The sequence below is a fragment of the Jaculus jaculus genome, chromosome 4 (assembly GCF_020740685.1).
Source record: "Jaculus jaculus isolate mJacJac1 chromosome 4, mJacJac1.mat.Y.cur, whole genome shotgun sequence".
Taxonomy (NCBI): Eukaryota; Metazoa; Chordata; class Mammalia; order Rodentia; family Dipodidae; genus Jaculus; species Jaculus jaculus.
This window is the reverse complement of record NC_059105.1, coordinates 15,295,287-15,318,838: the sequence shown is the minus strand read 5'-3', so window position 1 is coordinate 15,318,838 and position 23,552 is coordinate 15,295,287. Positions and strand designations below refer to the sequence as shown.

General features: G+C 52.6%; 1 protein-coding gene across 9 annotated transcripts in view; it reads right to left on the bottom strand.

The window, feature by feature from the left end:
- The window catches only part of Tns1 (tensin 1), a 216,371-nt gene that overhangs the window by 46,651 nt on the left and 146,168 nt on the right, over window positions 1-23,552 (bottom strand). For all 9 annotated transcript variants that reach the window (XM_045147168.1, XM_045147167.1, XM_045147166.1 and 6 more), the window contains one exon: window positions 196-1,764. In XM_045147168.1, the coding sequence (XP_045003103.1) occupies window positions 196-1,764 (1,569 nt within the window). The remainder of the gene's footprint in view (window positions 1-195; window positions 1,765-23,552) is intronic.

Sequence of the window (23,552 nt, the reverse complement as noted above, 5' to 3'; positions counted from 1 at the left end):
GCCTGACAGATGATGAATGAAAAAAGATGTCTGCGTGCATCTTCCAAGACCTCCCCAGGCCAAAGCTGCAGAGGGCTCCTACATTCTACAAGCCTGCCTCTCCATCTCCCCCATCACGACCTCTGAGACCAAAGAAGGAAGTGGGAGGGGAGTGGGAAGGGGATGCCCAGCTGCCACGGTCCCCAAGATTCTTACCTGCTACCCTATGGGCCACCAGACCTTCCAGGTTCAGTGGCTCCTCCTCCGGAGTTCTGGAGGGCTCAGAAGTCACTTCCTTTGGTGGGAGCTGAGGCTGAGCCACGAGGCCAGGGAGAGAGGCTGGGGGCTGCTGAGGCCCTGGAGGGCCCTGGGAGGTTGGAAGGAAGGTAGGCAAGGAGGAAGAGGACGGACTCTTTGGATGGAAACTCTGATTGGTTCCAGAGGGATGCAGTTGGTGATCATAAGGTAAGTAAGACCTGCCAGGAGAGACCAGCTCTGGGGTTCCCAGGGAACGCCCACTGGGGATGTACCCGGATCTGGACTGAGTCAGTGGGTGAGACTGGCGGGAAGAGCCCGAGAGGGGTGGCGAGGACAGTGGGGAAGCCCCTGGCCAGGCCCCGGGGACACTCTGGGACTTGTGTAGAGGGGCAGCTGCCGAGGCTGGCTCCAGGTCCAGCATCAGCATGTTGAGGGCTTCAATGGACTGTTCAATCTCCTGCTGGGAGGCCGCCCTTGGAAACTCAGGGAGAGCCGGCACGTGCGGCTCTGCCGACGGCTGGGGGCCGGGTCTGCGGCTGGCGAGGCTCTCCAGAGGGGTTCTCTCCTGCTGGCGGGGAGGTGGGCGAGGCTGCTGCTGCTGCTGCTGCTGCTGCTGCTGCTGCTGCTGCCATGAATTCAAACCCCTCTGCACAGCCTCCCGGCTGCTGCCCCCACGGGCTGGAGCTGGGGGCAACTGGGGCTCAGCATCCGGAAAAGACTGTGAGCGGAACAGACCGCTGAGGTCGTGGCCATAGTGGGAGGTGGTCACTGACTGTGGCCAGGCGGGGTGGGGTCCCTCTCGCTGATAGCCAGTTAAACCTTCCTGAGCAGAGTAGGAGGGTCGCATAGGGGCCATGTGGCCAGCATGGGCGGGCACCACTCGGCTGGCAGACTCATAAGGGTAGGCCCCACCATTGACCAGAGGTTCCGTGGAGTAGGGCTTGTCCAGACCATTGGTCAGCGGGGACAGGGCTTCCGGATAACCCCCTTCACTGGCGTTGGTGACCCCATCTAGGGAAGACAGTGTGCCCACGCTGCCCGCACTCTGCCCATCCTGAATGGGCAGCTCGTCATCTAGGATGTCCGTCTCCCGCTCCGACACGAGAGCCCCACCACCGTTGACATGGACCTGGGCTGGGACAACATGGCGACCAGAGGAGGGCACAGCAGGGCCCCCCAGCGGGTGGGACCTGAGGTGCTGTGCACGGTACATGGCGTCTTGCTTTCCTCTGTCTACGCCAAAGCCGCTGAGCAGGCGATCAAGCTCCTGCTTCTCCTGGGGACTCAGGGCAGCAGGGACGGCGGGGGCCCCCGAGACAGGCTCATCGGTCTTGTCTGTCTTCGTGGAGGCTGTGGAGTTGCCCGAGTCGCTGCTCACGGACAGGGTGTGCTCCACATGGTTGGGGGTGGCCGACAGGACAGGATGGGCCGCAGTGACAGGACCGGAGCTGCCGTTCAAGGAGTCCTTCTTCTTCACTTTGGCATACAAGCTCCCGTCCAGTGGACCCTGAGTGTGTCCCACTGCCTCTGCAAGGACAGCAAGGGAGACAACAGGTAGGAGATATCAGTGGCGGGGAGGCACCCGTGAGTGATCCCTCCAGGAAAGGAGTTAGGATTCCACTCCTTCCACCCCAAACTTCCTGACCAAAGAGGACAGATGCAGGCCTCCCCAACCCAGGCTTCTGGGCAGACCCCTCCCCACACCCAGCTTCATGACCAGGTAGTAGAGTCCATGATTGAGCAAACTGACCCGGGTTCAGCTGTGGGAGGCTACCAACTTCCTGACCACAGGGACATGAATTAGTCCCTGGGCCTCTGTGCCCTTCTCTATAAGATGGACCCACGACAGAACAAGGTTGAATCATATTAGCCAGTATTTACCAAGCAGTGCTTCAAGTTAAAATGACCTGACATATGTCGTGCTAAGACCAGCGCCCAGGATGCAGTTATTCATCAGTGACTGAGAGCTATGAAGCATGTTGCTATGAGCATCATTAATTCCCAAAGAGTGACATCCTGAGCTCATTTAGTCCCTTCAGGAACCATTTCACATTACAGCAAGCTTCCTCTACTCCAATTCCTTGGAGTCTTGCTCTGGCTTAAAGTCAACAGGCCAGAGGAGGTAGTCTTATCTCAAACGCATGAGGAGATATAGGGACAGAGACCGAGGCCTCCCCACCATATGGAGGAGCTAGAGGGAGGCCTGAAGGATGGTGGGGAGCTGTGTGGGGTCTGCTCAAGGTGAGGGGCTCTGGGAGAAGGAGGCTGAAAGCAAAGCTGAGGCTCTCCAAAATAAATTCACCAAGCATTTTCTAGGACTCCTGGACAATACTATCTATTTTTTTCTGCACCATAGCTCCAAAGGTCTCCCAATTCCTCCCCCAGCAATGCATTATCCTCAAGACCCCACCACCACCACCACTAACAGGCTCATCCCAGACCACCCAGGCCTCCAGGAAAGGGAAGGCAGTCGGGCAGGACCACAGCAGGCCCACAAAGATGAGCTTCCAGAACCTCACTGCTCCCAGCCAACTCCAACCCCTGAAGGGAGCAGGCAGGGCAGACTTCAGCACAGCCAGCAGCAGACCCCATGACACAGGGGGCAAGTGTGGCCCCCAGGGAAGGGGTGCAGGTGGGCTGTTACAGCATGGGACCAAGCTGAGAACCAAGGGCTTCAGCATGAACATCGGGGAGAGGCGCCCTTTTTGAGTCCAGACGGCTCTGGGGACCCTGGGAGCAACACTTTCTTTTCAAGGAAAAAGTGAGTGCTAAGTGGCTGAGGGCCAGAGGGCTGACTCAGGAGCAAGGACTGCCCCACCCCGCCCCAGCAGCTCAATGATTTCACACACTAAACAGTCACCAGCCCAGCCTCTAGCCCCCCCAACCTCATACAGACATGCTCTTTTATCTCCGATACCCTCTCTCCAACCCAGGCCCCAGGTGGCAGGGAAAAAGCGCCTCCCCAAGACCACGGCAACTCCAGCCAGGATCCCGGGAGCCCCACACAGCTGGACTCTAGGGCCGCCAGAGACACAGGCGCCAAGGAGAAGGCTAGCAGACCTGCGCTCAGTGGGTGCCACTCGGAGCCAGGAAGCTCGGCAGGAAGGCAGCGCGAGTGTGTAAACGCAAGCCACTGCTAGTGTGTGGGAGCAGCTGCCAGTGCCATGCCGAGCACTTTGTTCACGCAGTTTCGTCTAGTCATTCAGACAGGCATGGGAAGACGGAGAAGCAGGAGCCCTGGGAGGCAAAATAGCTGCCTTGCAATACACGGGACCTGGTAAAGCCAGGCCTTAGATCAGACTAATTTACTTTAAAGACCGTGAAATTTGTATTCTGCTACTTTTCTCTTACATTACTTACAGGCGTGTATGTGAGAGAGTGTGTGTGCACACACACTCACACAGTAAAATAAACACATAAAAGGCAGAGATAGCCCAAAATAAATATTTGAATTTGAAGCCACAAACATTTCAAGAAATACAAATGTTCCTTCCATACTCAAGAATCAGCCCTTGGGCCAGAAGGGACAGCCACCAAAAATAAACCCTCGTGCAGAAGCCTGTGGCCAAAATCAAGTGATTAGACGACCACAAAATAGGAACCTCCCAATCAAGGCATGTGTGCATGTGCATACACACACACACACACACACACACGTGCACACACACTCACCACAGGCCAGCTAGGTGCTCACACAGAGACGCCCGCCTTCTACCTATACACACCGGGACCTTTTACTGAGCCCTGCATAGTCACAGCTCGCTCCCACGCCCCAAGGCCTCAAGCCCTCCACTCACAGCCAGCCCCAAGTCAAGCAGCTGCAGTCTTCCATGGGGCTCAGACTCCCGGGAATGAGGGCTGCTCTGACCTGCAAAAGCCGTGGGATGAGACGCTCTGAGTCTCCACCCCGGGTCAGACCCCTAAAGAGGTTGAGAAGAGGGTCCAGGCATTGCTGCCTATCTCCCCAGTCATTGTTTCCAGAAAGCCCAAGCTACAGGATAGGTGGCTGTCCTCACTCCCTATCCCTCTGAGAACTGGTTCCTTGTTATACCGAAAAGAAACACACACACACACACACACACACACACACACACACACACACACACACACCCTGCCTACATAGGGGACACATACTAAAAAGAAGGCTGCCGTCCACTAGGATTCCTGAGGTAGTCCCCTGGAGGATGGCGCCTCAGTGAAAAGGAAGAGCTGGCTTTCCTCCCTCTGGGCTCAGAAGGTGCAAACTGTGCGGACTACACGGACAGATGCCAGTGCACCCCTCAGGCCAGGGCACCCCTGAAGACTGCAGCCCAGACTGCTATGCCTTGTGGCTTCCCCTCTCACACTTAGACACAGGGGCCATGAGAGCCACTGGGTGCAGCACAATTGAGGGTATCCAGACCACACCAGCATCTGCCCAATGGCTCAAAAGAACAGCCTCTAGGCAGGAGGCAGGGTGGACACTGATTCCCCACCTGACCTACTCTCTTTGTCCTGGCCAGGCTTCGCTCTTCATCGATTTTGAAAATGTCAATAAGAAACTTGTTCAGCCCTGTAACCTATCCCCCCGTGGGCTCCTGTTTGCAGAAACATCCGGAACAACAACTGCTAGTCACTGAGGCTCAGGGAGAAAATCGAATATGTGTAAATTATTTAATTAGATCCTGTTGGCTAAATTCAAGTGAGAACATCTCTTGCTACCCTCAAAGAAGGGGGGCAGTTGCTGCCAGCTGCCCAGTGCTGGGTACAGGCTTCAAAGCCATGGGGCAATTTCATTCAGCTGAACCCGATCATGTACCAAGGGCAAAATCAAGGATACCCAGACCTGCCTGGCCCCCAGCAGGGCTCCACTGACCAGCTGTTCAGCTTGAGGTGCATACTGTGAGATAGGTACCCTCTTCCTCTTAGGGACATACAGGTAAGTGCTTGCAGCACCCTGTACCCCAGAGGAGCACATATTCTCTTACTCCCTCCTCCCCATCTGCCACAGCCACATTAGAACCTATTTACTGTGACCACAAGAAGCCGGAACACAATGCTGGCTTTCAATCCATCCTGGCAGGAAGGGCAAAAGAGGAAGGCTGAACATGAGGACGGGAGTGGGAATCAGTGGTGGGAAGAGGAGAGGACTTGGGACTTGGCTTCAAGGCTCATAAGCTAAGGAGCCACCAGACCCGCCTCATCCCAGTTCTGAGCAGTTGAGATAAAGCCATCTGAGACAGGAAGGTGTCTGCGGCTCAGAAGGAAAGGTGTTTGATAGCAGGGAGTCAGAATCCTGGCCAGGTGACAATGGAGTAAAGGAACTAGCAGCTCCAGACAGCCAGGATGCCATCAAACTAGGCTCACCTGGCCTCCTCCTGCATCATAAGCCTGGTCTCGTACGCCTGTCCAAGGAAGATGGAAATGCCCACCGTGGGCTTCAGGCCCCACTTGCTTTGTCTATGTCTTCTCTACTCACCTCAGCAGCTGCTGGGGGCAGAACTCAGCCCTTGACATTGCGCTTGGTTGCATGCACCAAGGGGCCCTCACTCCACTGTGGCGAGGATCCAGATGTGCGAGTCATGCTTTTGGAAAGATCTGAGGAAAATCCCCAGCTGACTTGGATGTGGCCCCACTTACTGAGGCTCCCTCCAGGCAGCAGCAGCGCCCTGTGCGGAGGTGTGTGCGTCGGCTGACGGCAGGCCAGCATGCAGACAGGGCGAGGCCTGTCCATCGGATGCAGTCAGAATAGAAAGAGAGAAGTGGAGGGTGCTAAGGTCACACAGTCTTTGGGCAGTTGTTTTCTAATTCTGATGTTCACAAGGACTTCACCTGGAGATTTAGAATGCAGATTCCTAGGGCTAGGGAGATGGCTCAGTGGATTAAAGCCCTTGTCATGCACGCATAAGGATCTGAGCTCAGATCTGCAGAATCCTTGTAACTATGATGGCACATTCCCTTAATCCCTGCACTCAAGGGGCAGAGAAAGGGGATCTCCGAGGCTTGTTGACCAGTTAGTATAGCCAAATTGGTGAGCTCTGGGATCAACGAGAGACCCTGCCTGCACGTGTATGTGTGTATGCACGTGTGTATGCATGCTCATATGGGTGTATGCAGGTGTGCATGCACACAGACACACATGCACACCTGCATGCACCCATACACTCATACACACATGTGCATAATCACATACACGTGCAGAAAAAGAAGTGCCCAATACCCAGACATTTCCACTCTGAGGACTGGGCTGGGGTTGAGACTCAGTATTTTATCACTGTCCTGGGGTTTGGAATCTGACATTAGATCCTAACACGGAACCAGGAGATGGCACTTGTTTCGACATCAGGACATACAGCCCAACCATGAAGGATGAGAGACATCAGCCAGGCTCCCTGCATGAAGGCAGCCCCTTCGTGACAGACCCTCCCCTGAGAAACCAGCAGGTGTGTCTGGAAGTGAATGATTTATGAAGTGTTTCAGGAGGGGACCCCTTGTGATAAAAAGTCCTTTGTGTCCCAATTCAATGAACTACATTATCCACAGCAGCAATGACCAAATGACGGAGAAAAGCAATGCAGCACCAGGAGAAAGAGGCATGCTGTCCACCCTGGACACCCTGGCATTTTGGAGGCAGATGGGGTCCCCAGTGGTAGGAGACCTACACTGTTTTGAAGTAGGACTGAGGGATGGCTTGAGAGATAGCTTAGTGGTTAAGGCGCTTGCCTGCAAAGCCAAAGGACCCAGGTTCGATTCTCCAGGACCCATGTAAACCAGATGCACAAGGTGGCACATGTGTCTGGAGTTCGTTTGCAGAGGCTGGCGGCCCTGGTGAAAAAAATAAAATATTTATTTATTTATTTGAGAGACAGAGAGAGGGGGAATGGGCTCGCCAAGGCCTCCAGCTGCTGCAAATGAACTCCAGACACATGTACCACCTTGTGCATCTGGCTTACATGGTTCCTGGGGAATCGAACTTGGGTCCATTGTCATTGCAAGCAAGCGCCTTAACCGCCAAGCCATATCTTCTGCCCAAAATAATTTTTTTAAGCAGGACTGGGGCTGGAAAGATGGCTTAACAGTTAAGGCACTTGCCTGCAAAGCCAAAGGGACCCGGGTTTGATTCCCCGGTGCCCATGTAAGCCAAATGCACAAGGGGGCGCATGCATCTGGAGTTTGTCTGCAGTGGTTGAAGGCCCTGGTGTGCCCACTATCTCTCTGTCTGTCTCCTCTTTATCTCTCTCTCTCTCTCTTTGCAAGTAAATAAAGAAAATAAAATTATTTTTTAAAAAATTAGGACTGGGGAGATGGCTTAACGGTTGATGGTGCTTGCTTGCAAAGCCTGCTGGACAGAGTTCGATCCCCCAGTACTACATATCACGTAAGTCCGGTGCACTACGTGCCGCACGGGTCTGTAGTTGGTTTGCAAAAGCAAAAAATATATATATATTATTTTTTTATGGCAGCACTGGAGATGGAGTGTGATGGCACAAGCCTATAATCCTGGCACTCAGGAAGATAAAGTAAGAGGAGTTTAAGGATAGCAAGGTTCTCCTGCCCCCCACCCCCCAAAAAAAACCCTAAAGGTCTAAAGGATCAAAGGCTACATCTGGGGGAAAGGGGCACTGAGTAGTGGAAAGCAGTGAAGCTAGGGCAAGACGCAGTTAGGAAAGCAAACTCAAGACTTGCTACACTTTTCTACACGGACTCTGGGCCAGCCATGAGGTTGGTCGGGACTAGGACCCAGTGGAAAAAAGGACACACGTGGGAGCCAGTACATGGGACTGGGTACCAAACATGTCACGAGGATGTGCTTCTAAGAGGAGGCTGAGGGGAAGCATGCCTTCTACCCACCTCCCCGCTGCGCTGCCCCTGAAGGTTCCGGGTGCTCACTCGAGCTTGCGGGGTGCTGGTATTTGGGAGCTAAATCTCGGGAGCAAACCTGACACCCCACAAGCACACCACACCTTTCTCCCCCCGCTCTTGGCTTTCCATGTCCCAACAGCTCTCATCACCGCAGGGTAAAGCCCAGCCCCCTTGCTGGACACTCCAGACCTTTCTCCTGGGCCCTGCCTGCCTTTCGAAGCCTCCGCTCCCCTGCCCTCAACGCCCCAGACAGCCTCCGCTCTGTTCTTCCTAGGCTATTTCCTCCCAGTGCCGCTAGGCTCATGCTGCTCCTCTCCCAAAACGCCCTTCCTTGCCCTGCCCCTGGGACTCCCCGACCCCTAGCCTCCTCCTTCAGACTCAGCTTCGACTTCCTGGGAGTCTCCCTTTCCCACTGTCCTCTAAACTCACATCAAGTTCCACCATGACCCCCACCACCCCGGGACTGTCTCTCCTGTCCCCTCTCCCTCGCCACAACATACGCACATCCCCACACTGCGTGGATGTTACTGATATCTATGTCTTTCTTCCCCAATTTGCCAAGCGCTTCTTGGGAAAGGCCTCAAGTCCTCATTTTCGCCCTAGACCTGGTTCCCAGATGGTGCTGGGCACAGCGTGGTCTACATGAACGGAGTCTGTTAGAACTTTACGTCATGTATCTGAACAGGACACAGCCTGGCCATATTCGGTGTCCCATAACGCTTCTTGCATTGCATTAAGTAGCCCCCAAAGCTGGTCTTGACAGCCCTGTCAGATACCGAGGATCTCCTTCCACTAGAACCCACTGCAAAATCAGATGTTCTTGGTACACTCCAAGCACCTCAAAGAGACCTCCGTGAATGTACTAGAGGCCAAAAGCACCCATGAGGTCAGGAAAGAACAGATCCTTACAAACTGATTAAAGTTAAGCCTGCCTCCTTGACCTGCCCAGTCACACAACAGTCCAGGAGACATTAAGCCTTCTTAGATCCATGACCTCTTAGAGTTTCTAATGAAAGCCCAGAAAACATTCTGTTAATCCAGATACACTCTGCAAACAAATCAAAGAGTTGACAGGTCCCTAAAGTCCCTTGTAGAGCCTAAGTTAAGACATGCTCATCTATAATTCTGGGTACTATTTCTGGGGTACCCCCCCCCGTCACTCAGGATTTGTGTAAAGAATCTAGACTCCATAAAGGAGATGCAGGAGAACACACAGAAAGGACAGAAGCCTTTGGGGAACCAAGAGTCACCAGGCCCAGAATACCCCAGAGCCTTGACCACCCTCCCGGAAGTCGATGTGAGCAGGTATGAAGGAGAGGCACGGCCGGGAAAAGTACATCCTGTGGTCCCACCATGACCCAGGCCCCCAGGGATGGTCTGGCCTAGGTGGCACAGACTTCCTGGGCTCACTCTGTAACTGTCTTTTCCTCCACCTGGGCCAACCTTCCATCCACAGCCCCTACGAGGGAGTTAGCCTTGGTTCAGCACAGGCTGTAGAAATCTCTGGAAGTTTCTACAGGGGAGTAAGCGTCCTCTGGATAAACAGAATTAGGGGTCCAAGAGCCATTGCTCAACCCCCATGGAGGGGACACAGCCTCTGAAACAGACAAGGGGGCAAGAAATAGGGGCCACCCAGGGTATTTAATTATATGCCAAAAGATGTCCACTGGTGTAACACAGATACACATGGAGCCTTGGGTCCCTGTGAGCAGAGGACAGATGAGCCCACATGACAAGAGACCTCAGTCTCCCCCCAAACTTAACAGCACACATTGGAAGAGGTCCACCATGCTTACAGAATGAGCAGAAGAGAATAAGAGATTTCTCTGGCCACTATGGGTCTTTATACAAGTAGCTCTGTCCCCTGCACAGGTGACATCACCAGAGTCACCCATAAACCTCCCTCTGTGGATCCCAGAATGGTGGGGTCTCATCCCATCCCACTGAGGCCAAGAAAGGAACAAAAAAGGAGACACAGCCGGGCGTGGTGGCGCACGCCTTTAATCCCAGCACTCGGGAGGCAGAGGTAGGAGAATCGTCGTGAGTTCGAGGCCACCCTGAGACTCCATAGTGAATTCCAGGTCAGCCTGAGCTAGAGTGAGACCCTACCTCAAAAAAAGAAAAAAAGAAAAAAAGAAAAAAGGAGACACGAGGCCCACCCCCCCACATACTGCATCATCTGAATTTTAGCCCAAGGCCTTGAAGGTCGGGCAAGTCAGCTTCCGTGGACCAGAAAACCATAGCCCCTTATCCAGCCTCACACTGGGACAGACCTCCTTGTCACTTCAGATCCTCCGCAGAGCATAATTTGGACCCTGGGAGGGACCTAAGGTCAGCTGAGAAAGGACACATTGTAAAAGCTTCAGGGTTTGGGGGTGAAAGGACTACAGGGGCCCGTCCTCCCATTTAATAGGCTGGTAGTGATGCGCAGCAGGCTTAGGAGTCCAAGGTCGTTCAGTAAAGACATGCCAAATGGACACCTGCCTCCTCGCGCAGCGTTCCTGTCTCCATGGCATGTCAGGGTGAAGACAGCTGGAGGAGTGGTACTGGCAAGGAAGGAGGGAATATGACTCTCCAGCTATGACTCTAGGCCAAGAACCTCAAGACAATAAGATACACGGGGCTCGGGGTCCAGTGATGGTAATGCGTGTGGCCCCAGGCCCTCATTAGGTAGGACCTGGGCACTATTCCCAGATACCATCTTACTTAAATTCATACCATGCCCTCCAGGCAGAGGGAATGGGGTGAAAAAAAAAAAAAACCCTGATTGTGGTCAGGAGTCTGCAGGGTGAGTGACTTGTCCTGGTCACACAAAAGCCCATACCTATAGAACACACGCCAATTCCCTGGCCAGACTCCAGCCTGTCCTGGCACCTGGACTTCAGAGCCTGGTGTTCTAACTGGAGTACGGCATGCCCACTCCCTGCCCTCGCCTATCCGGGCACCAGATAGTGCAGAGGCACACTCAGAATGGTAAAAATAGCTCCTGAGCCACAACAACCCAAGTCCTTCTCTGCCAGGCTAGGACGCTGCCTGGGCACTTGGGGAGCCCTGGCCAGGGGGATGGCGGAGTTGCCCAGAACCCTGCCAATGAAGGTAAGGAGAAAACTGTGAATGGCGAGCTCACAGGAGCGCAGCAGGACAGTCAGCCCTGGAGGACCCAAAGCCCGGGCTACAAAATGGGGGAGGGGGTGTACCCTGAACCGTGTTTCATGAGGCTCCTTCCCCTCTCCCTCTGCCCACCCCATTCCCACCCCAAGGTGAACAACTACACACAGAGCCAGGACAAATCAGGCCCAGCAAACCTACCACCCCGCTGCCATTCTATAGAAGGCTACAGCGACACGCGCGCTCACACACACACACACACCACCAGGATGGGAACAGCAAGGTCAGCCCACATGTCCCCCAAAGCTGTGTGCTTGGCCTCATACCCTTCCAGGATCCGGTCTGAGGGACCCTGCGTCCCAGGCAGAAAGCCCCCACACCAGATCCAGCCGGGGAACGCCCAGATCACCTAAAGCAGAGGCGGCCCGGCCTCATGCACTTACCCTCTGGACAGAGCCGGATAGGTGGCGAGAACCACGCTGATTTGTCCCTGGTGCCTCAAGTTTCAAATAATTCCTATCCGGCCGCAGCTCTCAGGCTGTGTGTCCTCCTCAGACTCCCTGGGACTGTCAGGGGTGGGAGGAGCTGGTGCTGGCCTGGCCCTGTGAAGGCGCACACACACACACACACACACACACACACACACACACACACACACACCACTCCCTCCTCCCCTCGCTCCTGCTCGCTCTCTCCCCCTCTCGGCTCACTCTGGCTTGTAGGAAGCCAGTGGGATCAAACTCTGTCTGTGATTTCAGCCAGCTGCGTCCCCTGGGCTTCACTTATCATGCTGCAGCTATGTAGCCCTTGAATGACATCACAGTGGCTTCCCGAGCCCTCCGGCCCAGCCCTGCTCCAACTCCAACCCAGCCCGAACCTCTGTCCCAGCTCACCCTTCCCCAGCACGGGAACGAGACACCAGCCACCCGGCTCAGGGCCAGTCCCAAATCCAGGGCAACTCCATATCCCCCCTCTCCCCTCAGAGGACAAGGAGAGAAGGGAGTCAGGAGAGAAGACAATGACCTTGACCTTGGAGCCACAGGCAGGGCTACCAGACCTTCAGAGAAGGGAGCGTCCCTATGAGGGACCGAGATTTATTTCCCCAAATTTTCCACATTTTTTTTTCCCACTCTCAGCAAATGGAAGTCAGAACAGATGACAACAATTTTCCAGCTGATGAACAATAAGGTGGAAATCTTTTTTTCCCCTACCCTCAGGCAGAATCTAGGAGCCAGGACACTTCATTGGCTTAGGAGAGGAAAAATAAATTTAAAAAAAATTTTTTTAAGCCCCTTCACTTCCCAGAGAGGGCCTGCGTTGTCACTTGGGCAGGCCTGAGAGTGGGCAGGAGCCCCAAAGGCTTTGCTTCCTGGCCTTGGATACTTGACACAGTCCGGGACCTGCTCTGAATGCCAGTGGGTATCTGGCTGGGGACAATGATCTCCCAGCCAATGAAATTTTACAGCTGACTGGCCATCGGTGTTCTGTTTGTTCCCCTTTGTGGCTGTCACGAGTGGCAGAATATCAGAGGGTCTGGATGCCCACCCTCATCCCCGGCCAGTGACATGTGGAACCGACCCCTCCGTACACAGACAGGTGCACCTCCAAGTTCCCACCACAAGCCTAGGGTGCCCTACAAAAGCAGCAGGCATACCCAGTGCAGAGGGGGGCACAGGTACCCACTCTTACTCAGGTGTTGTTTCAAACTCTCAGTCCAGCTCCCAGGCTTGACAAGAGGTGGAACAATGTTGACAGCCAGGCCAGTAGGGTCCTCGACGACTTTGGTTCTCTCCTGGCAGGGGGGGGGCTCTGATGACCTTTGACCCCAAAGTGCTTCTGCAGCACAAGGGCTGCACCCACCGACGTCAGCGCTCAGGCCTGCAGGCCCGTCACCACAGCTCAGGAGGGAGCGCCTGCATGGGCACACTCCCTGCATCTCCAGCCGCGCTGCCCACCGGCCACCACACACCTCCTTCCTCCCTGCCACTGCCAGCTTCTCTGCTGCTTCATAAGAGTAAAAAGGGGGAGCTTGGAAAGGCGCTTCCCCCCCCACCCCACCCCGCCAAGCATGAGGACCTGAATTCGACTCTTGGAGTTCAGGTAAAATGCTGGGCCTGCTGGCATGCGTCTGCAAATGTGGCGCTGGGGAAGACAGACATACGGAGATCCTTGGGGGTCACTGGATAACCCATCTAGCCTAATGGGTGAGGTCCAGACTGGTGAGAGTCAGAGACCTTGTCTCAAAAGAGGTGCACTGGCAGACCTGAACATGACACCTGAGCTTGTCCTCTGGCCTCCCCACACGTGTGCAAACATGAACACACACCTGCATTTTAAAACAAAAAAGAGGGGCTAGAGAGATTGCTTAGTGGTTAAATACTCCCCTGTGAAGCCTAAGGACCCCGGTTCAAGGCTCGATTCCCCAGGACCCACGTCAGCCAGATGCACAAGGGGGCGCACACGTCTGGAGTTTGTTTGCAGAGGCTGGAGGTCCTGGCGCACCATTCTCTCTCTCTCTCTCTCTCTCTCTCACACACACACACACACACATACACACACACACACACTCACTCTCAAATAAATAAATAATTTTTTTAAAAAAGACTACAGAGGGCTGGAGAGTGGCTTAGCAGTTACGGCATTTGCCTGCAAAGCCAAAGGATCCCGGTTCGACTCTCCAAGACCTATGTAAGCCAGATGCACAAGGGGGCGCACGCATCTGGAGTTTGTTTGCAGTGGTTGGAGGCCCTGGTGCACCCATTCTCTCCCTCTCTCTCTCTCTTTCTCTCAGCCTCTTTATTGCTCTCAAATAAATAAATAAGATATATATTTTAAAAGGCTGCAGAGCTGAGTAGATGGCTTAGTAGCTCACGATGCTTGCTTGCAAAGCCTGCTGATGTAGGTTCAATTCCCCAGCCCCACGTCGAGCTGGTGGCAAGCTCATGGTAGGGGCACAAGAGACCTCATCTTAGAAGGTGGAGCACAGACACCTCCAGGTGGTCCTACGACTGCCATGTGCCCCCCCACACACAATAAATACATAAATAAAATGCAAAGACTTCAAAGGGAATGTGACTTGGTGCCCCGTGCGAGGGTCGCCGCCCAGCTTTTACCGATGACGCGGTAGCAAGAGTTGGGGCCAGGGCCAGCAACTCCATGGCTGGCTTCTGCAGTGCTGGGAATCAAACCCAAAGCACTCTGCCCCTGAGCTGCACCCCGAGCCCCACCCTCAGACTTTAAAGAAACCATGAAGGGTGGATGGGGCGGGGAGCAAGGGCAAGAGAAGGGTCCTGTGCCTCAGGCTCCAAACTGGAGGAGGCCACGATCTGAACAAAACCCTCCGCAGAAAGCACAGGCTCTGAAAGAGTTAAGGCCGCCCGTCCCCGGGCTCCCAGAGCACAGTGCGTCAGCCCGGCGAGATTTTATGTGCCCATCTGAATACCATCTGTAGTACTTTGTGAGTTTTTAAAATAAATTCAACTGAAACCAGTTCTAAACATCAATATCCAAGATATCACAAACTTGCTGTGTGCAAAGTATATACATTTCTCTCTCTTCTCTCTCTTCTCCTCTCCTCTCCTTCCTCCTCTTCCTTCTTCTTCTTTCAATCTCTCTCTCTCTCTCTCTCTCTCTCTCTCTCTCTTCCTTTCCCTATCTTCATTTTTTGTTTTTTGGTTTTTTTTTTTTTTGAGACAAAAACTTTAAACTAGTTATACAACCAAGGACGATCTTGAACTATTACTGACCCTCCAGCCTCACTACCTCCCAAGGTTCTGGGATTCCAAGTGCACGTCACTGTCTACCGTGCATACGCACAGTTACTCCTGAAAGCAGTTCGTATATAACTGGCGGCCTGTCCGGCGGACTGCATGTGGAAACAGCACCATGGAATAGCTTGAGTGAGTGATAACCCCGTCTCTTGACTCCCCACTACTGTCCAGGTTCGCGCTGCTTTGGAAGCCCCCGGGGAGCCTTCAGAAGCCCTGAGTTATACCAGTTGTGGTGGCACTTGCTTGTAATCCTAGCATGTAGGAGTTTGAGACAGGAGGATCAAAAACTAGGGGCCAGCCTGGGCAACAGAATGAGGAGCGATGCTCCGCTTAAAAAAAAGTGGGTAGATGTCCCTCAACTGATGAGTGGATAATGAAGATGTGGCACATTTATACAATGGAGTTCTACTCAGTGGTAAAGAAAAATGAAGTTATGAAATTTGCAGGAAAATGGATGGACCTGGAAAGTATTATACTAAGTGAGGTAACCCAGGCCCAGAAAGCCAAGCGCCACATGTTCTCTCTCATATGTGGATCCTAGCTACAGATGACTGGGCTTCTGCGTGAGAATGAAAATACTTGGTAGCAGAGGCCAGTAAGTTAAAAAGGAGACATAAAGGGAAGAGAAAGGAAGGGAGGAGGGTACTTAATAGGTTGATATTGTATATACGTAAGTACAATGATTGTGATGGGGAGGTAATATGATGGAGAATGGAATTTCAAAGGGGAAAGTATGGGGGGGGAGGGAGGGAATTACCATGGGATATTTTTATATAATCATGGAAAATGCTAATAAAAATTTAAAAAACAATAAAAAATAAATAAATAAAAAACAAAAACAAAACACTGCCTCCAGGAGGCTTTAATTCCCAAATCTCCATCAGCTGGGAAACTAGCATTCAGGACATGTAAGTAAAAAAAAAAAAAGTGGGGTAGGGAAAGAACTGGGGAGATGACTCAGTCAGGAAACTGTGTGCCTCATAACCATGACCACCTCAGTTTGATCCCTAGAACCCAGGTAAAACTGCCAGGTGTGGTGGTGTGTGTGCCTGTAATCCCAGCACTGAGGAAGGGGGAAAGGAGATTCCCTGGAGCCTAACAATCTAGCCAGCTAAACTACTAAACTAAAGCTAATGAGACCCTGTCCCAAAAAATGAGATCAAGGGTCAGAGAGATGGCTTAGCAGTTAAGGCTAATGCCTGCGAAGCGTAAGGACCCAGGTTCGATTCTCCAGGTCCCACGTTAAGCCAAATGCACAAGGTGGGGCATGCATTTGGAGTTCGTTTACAGTGGCTGGAGGCCCTGGTGCACCCATTCTCTGTCTCCCTCTCTCTCTCTCTTTGCCTCTTTCTCTCTCTGTCTGTCACTCTCAAATAAATAAATAAATAAAAATAAACAACAACAACAATTAAAAACCCTCTCCCCTTCTGGCCCTACTTCCTACCAACAGAGAAAAACCTATCACACCTGGGACTCTGAATTTTAAGCAATCCCGAGACAGTAACATTTGGCAAAAACTGGTCTCAACTGAATCTAAATACTTCCCCTTGTGGGACCTTACTATCTCCCCAAAGAACCCAGGTCATCTCTAAGTGACTGAAACAGGCCAGACCTATTGGTACCGAAGGTGGTATGAGATCCTCCAAGGCCCCTCTGATAGTCCACTCTCCCCGCAGCTCCCAAAGCTTCATACACCTTCTCTTGCTTCTCCCCACCACCTGAGCACTTACTTCTAGGAATTCTAAATCATCGAGGTGGGGGATCCATAACAGCCTATGTGGGCTTTCTGGAGAGCACACTTGTGAGAACATAGTCTCCAACTATGACTAACCCCTACTGTCCATGCCAGTCCAGCATCGGGCAAGGGTGCAGTACCCAAGAACATATGGCTCTGCCTCTCTGAGCACATATACACCACACCAATGCTCACTCCAGGACATATAATTTGACCTGCCCTTTCTATACCCAAAAATCATGGCATCACAAAGAAACGGTGACATGAACACTGCTCTTACTGCTAGACTGACAACCAGCTCCAGAGCAATGGTGACAGACACAGTAATCAATCAAAACCAAATAAAACAGAAATACAGAGGCTACAGAGAAATCAACACTAAACTAGACTGCCAAGAGGACTGCCATGGCTCAGGCAACATTGCAGAAGAGGGAGCAAAAACATCCTAAGAGCCACAGAGTGAGTAGGAATGCCCTGAGGCACATTTCCCCCACTACCCCACAGGGACTGACTGAAGGCTTCATGATCCCACAAGGAATACCATAGCCCCACTGAGGAAAGCCCCAGGGAAATGGGAGCTGGGGCAAGATGATCAGAGTATAATCTGCTATAATATATATGATAAAATAAAATTATTTTTAAATCATGGCATCAAATTCCAGCAAAGGGAAGAAACTTATGAAATGACCTAAGATCAGAGAATCTAACATTGAATAAACACATCCTGAGACTGTCCCAGTACTATTTCTGCTCTGTCTCCCAAAGCAGCTGGGGGGGGGGGGGGGCTCTCCTACAGCTGTGAGATAGCCTGAGCTCCACAGTTTCATGAACAATTTAGACGCAGGGAGGTGGATCTACCAACAGACCTTGTGGCTGGATCCACCTCAGGTGCCCAGGATTCAAGTCCCCAGATTTACTGCCACTGTGGGCAGCCAGCCCAGGCCATTTCCTAGAATCACAGCACTGTCAGCCCAGGGGACATCCTGAACTCATCCACTGGCCCACCCAATTCCACCCATCCAACTCTGGGAAGCAGAGAGTGTTTCCCACAGATGGTCAGTGCTGGAGCCAAAATCACAACCCAAGGCTCCAGGAAGGAAGTCATCCCCATGGCCAGATCCGGGTCAGATGCCCAGAGGGAGGTGGCTGGAAGGGCCCTGGGAGACCCAGCACCTAAGAACCACAAACAGGGCTAGAGAAATGGCGTACGGGTTAAGGCACCTGCCTGCGAAGCCTAAGGACCCAGGTTCGATCCCCCAGGGCCCTCGTAAGCCAAATGCACAAGATAGCACATGCATCTGGAGTTTGTTTGCAGTGGCTAGAGACCCTGGTGCACCCATTCTCACTCGCTCTCTAGCTCTCTCTCTCCCTTTCTCTGTCTCTAATAAATAAATAAATAAAAATATCTATAAAACAACAGATAATGTCCTTATTAAAAAAAGAAAAAAAAAAAGAACCACAAACATCTCTTGGGCTAACAGTACAGACAAGGTGGAATACTGAAAGGCAATGCCACAACAGAGAAGTGTCTCCCACCTGCAAGTCAAATGACTTCTCCATCCTTCCTAGGACATCCTCTGTCCAGCACCCACCCCCAGCTGGGAGGAAGGGGAACCAGCAGGCCTTGGCCATCACCCTGGGAAACTGGCCCTTCCTGTCAAGTTCTCTCTTTAAGAGCATCTTCCCAGGCCTAGCTCTTCAATTTTTTAATCTCTGGGTTATTTTTTTCATGTGCACTGTATGTGTGTGGATGGGCTGAGTACTCAGTGTATGTGTATAGGTATGCATAAGTATATGCGTCTTCCTTAGTCTCTCTCCACCTTGTTGAGACAGGCTATCTTAGTGAACCTGGAGCTTACAGATTTGGCTACAATGGATGACCAAAACCCCCACGGCATCTCCTATGTCCATCTCCCCAGCACCAGGATTACAGGCACACACCATACCCAGCTTTTACATGGGATCTGAACTCAAGTCCTTGTGCTTAGGCAAAAACCACTTTACTAACTGAGATGTCTCCCTAGCCCCTTGTTCTTAAGGGACAAAAGGGCTGGATGCCTTAGCTTCTAACAGCCCTGGGGCTAGAACTGAAGTAAGTACAGAACAGAGTCCTCAGGGAAAGGTCACATCGTGGCATATGCTGCCGTTACCAATTCATGGCTGGGACAAACATCCGACCAGAAGCAGCTTATGGGAGGAAAGGGTTTATTTCAGGCTTACAGTTTCCAGGGGAGGCTCCATCATGGTGGAAAAAGCTAGCTCACTTCACCATACATCTGCAGCAGAGAGATTAACAGCCAGCACCAGCAAGAAGGACCAGCCAGAGCTCGAGCTGGTTCTCTACAAACCTAGTAGCTTTCAACTGGAGACGCCATCTGTGACACACCTCATCCAGCAGGGGACCACCTACTGAAGACTAAGCAAGAAGCTTGATCAAAACTACCTCAGGTTGGGCTAGAGAGATGGCATAGCAGTTAAGGTGCTTGCCTACAAACCCTAATGACCTGACTTTGGTCCCAAAGTACCCAAGTAAAACCAGTTGCACATGTGTCTGGAAGTCATCTTCAGCAGCTAGAGGTCCTGGTGTGCCCATTCTGTCTGTCTGTCTCTCTTCTCTCCATCTCTCTTTGCTTGCAAGTAAATAAATAAAAAATATTTTCAAAAATACCTCGGGCCATGGGGGACATACATTTACATTCAAACCACCACAGTATGTAAAAGGAGAAGCAAGGGTGCCAGAGACAGAAGGGTGCAGAGCAGTACCAGGGAGCTGGTGGTACTTACCCAGGGAACATGTGGCCATGCTCAGAGGCATCTGGGCTTATCATATTTGGAAGAAATGCCACTGGAAGCTAGCAGGTAGAGGCTGGGGTGGAGGAGGGCAAGCTGCCTACAATTCAGAGCAGCCCCCCACGAGAAGCTATTCTTTGCTCCAAAATGCCAACAGTGCCACATTCCGAGAAGCCCTGAGCTACACAGAGGGCGGAGGGTATGGAGGGGTGAGGACCGAGCTCTGAGCAGACTTTTTTAAAAAATTTACTTATTTGCAAGCAGAGACAGAGAAAGAGAAAGAAAATATGGGCACACCGGGGCCTCTTGCCAGTGCAAACGAACTCCAAACACGTGTCAGTTGTGTGTCTCACTTGATGTGGGTACTACAGAATAGAACCTGGGCCATCAGCCTTGGCAAGCAATTGCCTTTAATGACTGTGCCATCTCTCCAGCCCTCTGAGCAGACTCTTTGAGTCCTAGATACCACTTCCAGCTGGTCACTTCCTCAGCACTTGACTTTACCTGGGTTGGCTGAGGCCTGGGTATATGTGGGGGGGGGGAAGGAGAGAAAAATATGTTCTCATAATGCCCCAGGATACACACACACACACACACACACACACACACACACACACGCACCTCACTCCTAACCCAGAGGACCTGAAGAAGCCTGGGTTTGCAGGAGTAGGGTAGGCAGACTGTGGGCATCCTCATCCAGCCTTCTAAGATTCCATAAAACCTATTCCAGAGGAGGCAGGGGACAGGGCCAGCTAAGGAGCATGATCCCAGAGAGCTGGATAAGATTATCCAGGGAAGAGGAATGTCAACTCACAGGCACATGCCTGCTTTGGATGAGGGACAGGGGGACATTCCCCGCCCTCTCTCCATCGCTCCCAGCATGGACACATGTCAGAAGTATCCTTACACAGGACGGTAGCGAGAGAAGGCAGTGAGAGACAGAAGGACTTGGGGAACAAGGAGGAATAGGAAGAGAACGGAACAACAGATACAAGCTCATCACCCAGTGCCTGAGCTTGAACTTGGGTTTCCCACTGGCCTCCACAACCATCCTTCACGTGTGGTGGCCAAGGCTGGCTCAAGGTGACTGTCATGTGCATATTCTTTCTTCTCCCCAAGGAGAAGGGGCAATAGAAAGGAGGTATCAGTGGGGCAGAGGCCCTCTCAGCATCACAGAACTGCTGGGGACCAAAGGGACTATGTACCATTAAACTACAGGTCCCATGGATAAGGGAGGGGGAGGGGACTAGGGGTGTCTGGGGTCCAGTGCAGCAGAGGTCTGCAAAAGAACAATGTGAAGAGCAGTCTGTGGGGTCCCCTGCCGAGACAGCAGTGGGCAGGGAAGGCTGTGCATGACTGCACGTGGTTCACTAGTCGATCTGGGTGGCCTGTGTCTTTCCCAAAGAGTTCCCTCCAGGGACAGGTAGAAGTGACCACCTCCAACCCCCAGAGACCTCCACCCCATAAAGCACCATGCCAGATGGAAGCCAGGCTTTGGGCACCAGGCTTGGCCCTTCCGGCCGTGCTGTCCCTTGAGGAATGCCCACCAGGGGAGCCAGTGGTTCTTGAGCCCTGCTGGGAGAGCTCGGGCTGCAAGAGAGGAAGGGAAAGGGAAGATCTAAGACACTTGGCACTTTCATATCAAAGTCTGACCTCAGAGCCCCTGGAGGGGAACAGAATACACGTCAAACAACACTCAATGCTGACAAGTTTGTTTTTGTTGGGTTTTTTTTTTTCTTGTTTTCCAAAGAATCAAAGCAACACGAGGCAAGACAAGTGGTCGGCACTGACTGAGGTCAAGATGTAAAAGTGTGCACTGAGCCAGGCGTGGTGGTGCACGCCTTTAATCCCAGCACCCCAGAGGCGGAGGTAGGAGGATTGCCATGAGTTCAAGGCCACCCTGAGAATACATGATGAATTTCAGGTCAGCCTGGACTACAGCGAGACTCTACCTCGAAAAACAAAAAACAAAAAGAATGTGCAGTGAGAATTTCGAGCCCCACCCACCACTGGTTCCCATGCAGAGAGAAACCAGGCCAGCACCCAGTGCCCAGAGCCAGGACCCCACTCTGTCCCGAGAACCCTGAGTTCCTGCTAAAGTGTTTGGATGCAGGTAGTGCCCGGAAAGGGAGACGAGAGACAGTGAGCGTGGAGCCTGGGATGAAGACATTCTCGGCACATAGGCGTCGCCTTGTTCCCCCATACCCAGTCAATCATCTCACCTGGACAGGGGAGAGAATTGCAAGAAGCCTCCTCAACTTCAAGCAAAGCTACTCCTATCAGCCACTCTTGTTTGTCACGTGTCCTGAAAGCAAGACAGTTCTTCCAGACATCCATGCCTCCGCCTCTCCCTCCTGGCCCACCTCAGCCCTCCCATCTCTAACAGCACAGTAAGGGGCTCTTAGGAAAGGGAGATCAGGCAACAGCAGCAGTAAACTGAGAGTCAAGAGCCAGAGTGCTAAGGGGAGACCGTGGCTGGTCTTGGCTTTGCTCCTCTGAGCAATGGGAGCTCCAGACGAGCTAGGGGAAGGTTCGAGGCCAGGCATGGTTTGGGCTCTGGGCACCTGTACCTCTTCTCCCATGGGTCCTGCCACCAGCGCCAGACTCTAAATGCATGCATGCAAGGCTATTTTCCGCCCTGGGGCTAGGACAAGAGCGGTGACTTACAGGAAGTCTGTAAATACAGCCAACCTGCGATGGTCCCGAGGGCCATGCAGACCAATAAAGAGTCTAATTTGTTTCCGCGAAACTTAATCCCTCAGCAAGCTGACCCAGCAGACGGCAGACAGCAAGCAACTCCCCACCCAGAGCAGAATTGGACAGCCCCCCCAGACTCCCAAGTCACCCCTCAAGGACCGGCCATGGGAGGGGACACAAGAGACAGCCGTTCTGGCTCCATTTCCCCAAAGCTGACCGCCCCTGCCCTGCCACTGGCCCGTGAGGGTCTTGGCGCAGCGTCTCACACAGGGTGGGAATGTCAACGTAGCATCTTAAGTTCTCAGAACCACAGAGGAAGTGCTATTTTCCCCCATCATGCAGGTGCAAATACTGAGGCTCAGGAAGGCGAGACAACTTACACAAGGCCAACCGAACACCCAAGGCAGAGCTAGGACTTGGCCCCAAGCAGCCTGACTCCTTGGACTCAGGCTATCAATCTTGCTGGCACTGCCCACCAGGGCTCTGACGACGTCCTACACAGGGATGGTGTGGCAGAAGCCTCACATCCTCTGAAATGAACTTCCAAACCAGGCACAGTTAGGGAAGAAAGGATTTACTTGAAAATTACAGACCCAGAGGAAGTTCCCTAATGGCACACGTTGGTCCACTTTTACAGGCAGAGAGAGATTTAAAAAAAAAAAAAAAAAAAAAAGCCACCAACACCAGTACAAGCAATCACGCTTAGGAATCCCAGGTAGAACTCAAGCACTTTGCATAAGCTTAGGTTGGAATTCAGATCCGCCTTAGGGCTGGACTCTAAGATCTACCCACAGTGACTCCTCCTCCAGCCAGCAGCTTGCAGATCTGTATTACAATCTTTAATAAACTGAATATATCGGCGGCTATCCATTCAAACTACCACAGATGGTTTCCGCCCTCCCCAGGCCACTCCAAGGCCTGCCTTTCTCTTGGAAGTTCCTAGACTTTGGCATGGCTTGAGGAGGTCTCCTGCCAGGCAGAGGGGCACAGAGAAGAAAGAAAGGGATTTATGGGGGATCAAGCATCCATGGGCAGCTAGGGAAGCAGAGGGAGGGATGACATCAAAGGATGACGGCTAATCCTTTGCCAAACCCAAGATCCATTGAAACGGTTTTCCTGTAACAGCCTGAGAACTGTCAGTGGGACGGAAAACAGGACTTGGGGGCCCGGAGGGCGGGGGGGGGGGGGGGTTCTGCCACCAGGAGGGCGTGGCTCTGCAGCGGAAGAGACTCCAGCAGACAGTAAGCTCTCTCTCCAAGGTTGGTGGAGATATGGGCCCCAAAGAAAGGCCAGGACAGTGATAAGTAGACCCTTCTGAGCTAGCCCTATGTGCCATTCAGACAACAGAGACAAGCCCAGGAACTACAAAGTCA